Consider the following 6534-nt stretch of genomic DNA (forward strand, 5'->3'; position numbering starts at 1 on the left):
AATTTTCCACCCTTCACAGGACATTTTCAACCCTTCCCTTCTGTAATTCGCTTGTCCACTCAGAAGCAAAACAGGATTCAGCGAGGGTTTACTCCTAGGTAGGATTCCAGGCCAAGTCCTGCTCCATGGTCATAGAATCATATACAGTGGTATCTTGGTTCTCAAACTTAACCCATTCCGGAAGTCAGTTCCAAAACCAAGGCCTTCTTCTTTCCCATAGAAAGTCATTCAAAATGGATTAATCCGTTCCAGACTTTTAAAAACAACCCCTGAAACAGCAAATTAACATGAATTTTACTATCTTAACGAGACCGTGAATCCATAAAATGAAAGCTATAAACGAAGTACTGCAGTCACACAATGAATCAATCAGTAGCTGAACTGGGTTCCACGCCGTCACAAAAACAAAACGAAAAGAGCCGCAAAAACAAAAATGCGAAATAAATAGCAAAAACAGACCTCAGCGTCACACTCAAATCGGAAGCGTAACACTTAAAACGGAGCACTTTCGGCTTCCGAATAAAGTTTGCAAACTGGAACACTTACTTCCAGGTTTGCAGTGTTTGGGATCCAAGTTAACAATCTCCTTTCCCTTCCTCCCCCACAACAAACACTCTGTGAGGTGAGTGGGGCTGAGAGACTTCAGAGAAGTGTGACTAGCCCAAGGTCACCCAGCAGCTGCATGTGGAGGAGCGGGGAATCGAACCCGGTTCACCAGATTACAAGTCCACCACTCTTAACCACTATACCACACTGGCTCTCTTTTGCACTGTTGAACAGCTCTTAATGTCAGAGAGTTCTTGCCAATGCTTTGTTAGCATCTCCTTTCTTGTATTTTGAATCCATTGGTTTGGGTCCTGCCCTCCAGAGCAGCAGAAGACAAGCTTTCTCCACCTTCCACAAGAGAGCCCTTCAGATATTTGAAGAGGGCTACCATATCAGTCAACTTAGCCACTTGGAGCAAAATATACATACAGGGGCTTAGTTTGGTCAAAATCGAGTGTACACTTCTAGTGTTAATGCTACATACATTTCTTCCGGTGAATGAGCCACCATAGCTGCTAGAGGGCCATGAAAATGTGCACCCCAGGCTTTTTAGACTCGTCTACCTGTGCACCATCTGAAACCAAAGGGGCACATTGTTTGGCAGATGTGATTTCCCCCCAGGTCTCCTTAGAAGCCAACGCTGGCATTAAGAGATTAATCATTGTTATGTATTTGGTGGTCTGTGTTTGCCTGAGCTTGAGTCTGGACTAAGGATTCTGAGCCCATGTTCTGATTCGATACATGATATCCAATCACAGAACATTTCAGGATTTGGGCCTCTGCCATTGGCCCTTAAACTCTGAGTCGTGATTCGCAGCATGGTAGTTTAGACAGCCAATCACATTGGGAGTGGGAGTGGCCCCGGCCTTCAGAAATATATATAAGCAGTTGCCCCCGTAGTCCAGTTTTGTTAGTTCAATAAAGGTTCTTGCTGTTATCGCTGTGTCTTGCTTCGTGGGAACTCACCTACACTTAAAACATTATGAAAATTGCCCCCTTATAACAACCCAGCCCCCTCTTTCAACAGCCCCAAATAATGTTCTCAACTCCCATATAGGCTTTTTAATTTGAAAAACTTTACTACTAGAAAAGACAGTTATGATGCATCTAAGTTTATGCAAGTAATTATTTTTAACAAGTGCTCAGAAGGCAAATAGGAAGAACCCCAAAGAGCCATTCGTTTCACTTTCTTGGGGCTCGTTTCATTTCCTCCCCCCCCCCAGCTGCAGAAAGGTAGCTCCAAAGGATTATATCCAGTCACTTATTGAGCTTAATGTGCTCCACTGTGTCTAATACAACATTTGTCCCTCTCATTTCCTTTTGGAGAGAAACAGGCATGGCTGGTCCTTGCTAAACTTTGCGGGGTAACATGCAAACTATTACCTGGAACCAGAAGATTGTTCAGCTACCTGCCATTCCCCCCCCCCCCGAAGTCTCCTTGTTCTTTAATAAGGAGAATTACAACCTTGAACCGAGAATATATTCTCACCCTCCATTTTTCTGTGTGGCCGCTGGTTTCTAATAACGCCCCAATAACACCCAATGAAGTTTACTGGAAAACCAACAGGAGAGTCAAATAAATTATTGGGACAAGGTGAGTTGGGGAAATTTGGCACCACCAAAAATCACCGTGGGGAACGTACGTCTTTAGCTGACCCTTCCTGAAGCAGGCCGGCCAGAAATGAGTGAAGTAGAAAGCAAGTTGGTTTATAAACAGAGAGAGGTATCTGGAGGGGCAGAAAAACAGAAATCTCTAGCACAGCTCCGGCGATCGCCAAAGTCCTACGGCAGCCGGCCTTCCCGGTAAGACAAACGTTGCAATAAAGATCTAGAGAAGGCCTCAAATTACATGGATGACAGCTCGATGGGTGTTTCTGCTGTTTCGCGTCTACGAGCTGACGACTCCAGTTGCACCAGTTCTTGGGCTTTCTGCACCCTGTGCTCAATGTATTGGTGGGCCTCCTCGTCTTCCGGTTGCTCCTCGTGAGCCGTTTCACGCGAGTACATCAGGTCATGATCCGATATGCCGAACATGTGCAATGAGTGGAGGTACGCAATGTGCTCGTCCAGCTGCAGGTCCGAATTCCTTTGGTTGGCGTGCAAAGACTGGAGCTGCAGTTGCGTCACCGAGCTCCTGGTATCTTCCAGCGTGAACAGTTCCCGCAGCTCCTGTTTGGTGAAATACCTGTAGGGGTTCTTCTTATCGCCCGTGCCTTGCCGTATGAGCGAGTCCTTGAAGACTTGGCGCCGGTAGATCCTCTCCTCCACCGTCCCGCAGGTGATGAGCCTGTAGATCACAACGTTCTCCTTCTGCCCGATCCTGTAAGCCCGGTCGACGGCTTGGGCATCCGTGGCAGGGTTCCAGCTGGGATCAAATATCACCACGCGGGAAGCGGCAGTTAAGGTGAGCCCAACGCCCCCCACCTGCGTGGTCAGGAGGAAAACCGAATAGTCTTTGTCGTTCTGAAATGCGCCAATCCTCTTCTCCCGCTCCGCTAAACAAGTCACCGTCCCGTCGATACGCATCACCTTGAAATGGCGATGAGTCAAGATGCACTCTATGATATCGAGCATTTTCCTCGACTGGGAGAACACCAGAGTTTGGTGCCTTTCTTCCCGCAGATTCTCCAGCAGCGCCAAGAGGAACCTCAACTTGCCGGACTCCTCGATCAGAACCTGACTGGGCATGTTTTTGATTTCCCGGGTCATGTCAGAAACGGCCTCAGCTTCATCTTCCTCCTGCTCAGAGTAGCCCGAGACCTCCAAGCCGAGCTGGATGCAAGCTTGCGCCGACAGAAGTCTGGGGTGATCGCAGAGTTTCTTCAAGACGGTCAACTCAGCCAACGGGGAACGAGTCGTCATTAACAGCTCCTTGATATGATCCAAGTTGAGGAAGTTCCTATAGATGTCTTCTTGCATGGGCGTTAGGTAAACCCACACAATGAAGTCGTTTTTTCTCGGGAGAGAGGGCATCTCTAGAACAGCAGTGCTGTTCTCCTCTCCGGGCGAGCAGCTTTCTCGTTCTGAGCTCAGCGTCTGTATCGTGCCTTTACTTCGCCGCAAGAAATATGGCTGAATGATGGTCATCAGGTTCTCGGAGATCTTAAGGCCTAGAGCTTTTTCTCCGGGAGTTGAGTCCTTCTCCCGTGCCTTGGTGATGGGATTTTCGTACTCCATCCGGAAGGTTTTGGCTGTGCCAAGTAGTGCCCCCTGGCAAGCAAAATCAAAGAGAGCCCACAGCTCTCGAAGGTTGTTCTGCACTGGCGTCCCTGTAAGGAGAATGCGGTTTTTGGCGGGGATGGCATACACCGATTTGGTGGTCTTAGCCGACGGCGATTTAATCTTGTGCGCTTCGTCCAAGATGATGTAGTCCCAGACGAACTCCTGCTGGTCCGAAGTGGAGAGCTGTTCCCAGTTGGCCAAGATCATCTGGTACGAGGTGAGAAGGACCCCCTTTCTGCTCTGCACTCGTTCCAGGTTTTGGCGCCGTTCCTTCCGGCTAGTGCCGTGGAAAACCTTCACACGGATTCCCGGGGCCCACTTGACAAACTCTTGAACCCAGTTGTTAACCAAGGTAACCGGCATGACGAGCAGGACATGCCTGACCAGGTCTGCATCAAACATCCCCGAAAGAAAGGCGATGATCTGGATGGTCTTCCCCAAACCCATATCATCGGCCAGAATGCCACCTTTCCTTCCATCACGGAAGAGACTGTACAAAAAGGCGACACCTTCCTTCTGATGCTCAAACAGCTTGTCGTGTATCTCCTTGTACAACAGGAGCCCACTCCGGCAGACGTCCACATATTCATCCGACTCCTGGTCCAAATCCAGGGTCACCAGCTTCTCCTCCAGGTTTTTGATGCACCCTTTCAGACTTTCGCTGGGCTGAATTTCATCAGCTGGGCTGTAAAGTTTGAGGGATTCTTCCAGATTTGCGTTCATGGACTCTTGCTCTGCTTGGGTCACGTATCTGCAAAGCACAACATAATGACTGTTTAGAAGAGCAGGCAGGGGGGGAAACAAAAAATCGGGGGCTGCCAGTCCACTTTCTACAGGGATTTGGCTCCATGGGCCAGAGTTTACTGGTGGGCAGGGCTGTCAATCACCTGACATTACAGGTGCAAGGTGCTTTGAAGTCCCCAAGTTGGGACTTCAAAGCACCTTGCAAGGAGGTGCTTCCTCCATTTTAGCAGGGGTTTCCATTGAGACCCCTTTCCTGAGCCAATCCTGCTGAACTAAGCAGGATTTAACCCCCCGCTCACCGACTGATGAGTGGAGATTAAATCCTGCGCCATTTGGCTATGCACCCCTGTTCCCTGATTGGAAGAGGCAAGGCAGGATCTAAGTCCGCCATCTCGCCTGTCAAATGACACCACAAGTCATGTCAGCTGGTGGGTGTGATTGGGAGAGGCGAATGGTCTTTCAGGCCAAGTGGGACACCCTGGTTGTTATTGTTTAATTACACATTGAAATGGAAAATGTGTCTGTATGTATGGCAGGGAAACTTCCATTGAGCTAAACTACAGATGCAGAGAGCCTAACAGTTAATGATTACGTGAGATGGCATCTCATGGCTCTGTCATGAGGTGTTTAGTTTAGATCTCATTAAAAGCATACAACTACAGGCCTAAAGGTACCCCTGACCATTAGGTCCAGTCGCGGACGACTCTGGGGTTGCGGCGCTCATCTCGCTCTATAGGCCGAGGGATCCGGTGTTTGTCCACAGACAGCTTCCGGGTCATGTGGCCAGCATGACTAAGCCACTTCTGTCGAACCAGAGCAGCGCACGGAAACGCTGTTTACCTTCCCGCTGGAGCGGTACCTATTTATCTACTTGCACTTTGATGTGCTTTCAAACTGCTAGGTTGGCAGGAGCTGGGACCGAGCAACGGGAGCTCACCCCGTCATTGCGGGCATTCGAACCGCCAATCTTCTGATCGGCAAGCCCTAGGCTCTGTGGTTTAGACCACAGTGCCACCTGCGCCCCACCTTGCTACTGTAGTAGCACACATAAATACATTTCTATACAGTGGTACCTCGGGTTAAGAACTTAATTCGTTCTGGAGGTCCGTTCTTAACATGAAACTGTTCTTAACCGGAGGTACTACTTTATCTAATGGGGCCTCCCACTGCTGCCATGCGATTTCTGTTCTCATCCTGAAGCAAAGTTCTTAACCTGAGGTACTATTTCTGGGTCTGTAACCTGAAGTGTCTGTAACCTGAAGCGTCTGTAACCCGAGGTACCACTGTACAATTTAGGTAGTTTTGTCCCTATAATCCCCAAAACTATCTTGCATTCTTTTGGGAATGCAAGGCAGATTCTCTACCAATGATCCATGGCACTTCCCTAGAGTTCTTATGTGAGCCCTCCCTCGCAGGCTGAAGCAGCACAGGGCAGACACTGGTTTGTCACCTGAGGGAGAATTTGGACAGGACTCTCACCTTTGATATTGCTCCACCTGCCTGCGAGGTGTTTTCTTCTTCACCACTGTCATCATGATGCTGCTGTGGAACCAACCAGGAAGAAATCCGTTCTAGCAACCCTGGAAACAAAGAAGAGTTTGGATTTGATATCCCGCTTTATCACTACCCGAAGGAGTCTCAAAGTGGCCAACATTCTCCTTTCCCTTCCTCCCCCACACTCTGTGAGGTGAGTGGGGCTGAGAGACTTCAGAGAAGTGTGACTAGCCCAAGGTCACCCAGCAGCTGCATGTGGAGGAGTGGAGACACGAACCCGGTTCCCCAGATTACGAGTCTACTGCTCTTAACCACTACACCACACAAGAAAACAGGAGGTGGGTAGGATGGGCGAACCGAGAGTCTTAAAAGTAACAAGGGTGAGAGAGGTTGGGGTTGACCTAGAGTGTGGCCGCAAGTGAACAGCAGAGAACCTGCACAAGCAACGCTGACACCAAACCCTACATATATTAAGTAAAATAGAAATATCGCCATCGACCCCACTGCCACCCATCTTTCCCCCTCTCC

At 49.1% G+C, this 6534-nt stretch overlaps 1 protein-coding gene across 1 annotated transcript; it reads right to left on the minus strand.

Moving 5' to 3' along the window:
- Positions 1–2391: 2391 nt before the first annotated feature.
- On the minus strand, positions 2392–6085 carry LOC117054079 (DNA excision repair protein ERCC-6-like). Its single transcript, XM_033162536.1, has 2 exons — positions 5992–6085; positions 2392–4519 (listed from the first exon to the last, which is right to left on the minus strand). Exons 1-2 carry the CDS (start codon positions 6045–6047, stop codon positions 2392–2394), a joined length of 2184 nt encoding a protein of 727 aa, XP_033018427.1. The 5' UTR covers positions 6048–6085.
- Positions 6086–6534: the final 449 nt, after the last annotated feature.

The sequence above is a fragment of the Lacerta agilis genome, chromosome 10 (assembly GCF_009819535.1).
Source record: "Lacerta agilis isolate rLacAgi1 chromosome 10, rLacAgi1.pri, whole genome shotgun sequence".
Taxonomy (NCBI): domain Eukaryota; kingdom Metazoa; phylum Chordata; class Lepidosauria; order Squamata; family Lacertidae; genus Lacerta; species Lacerta agilis.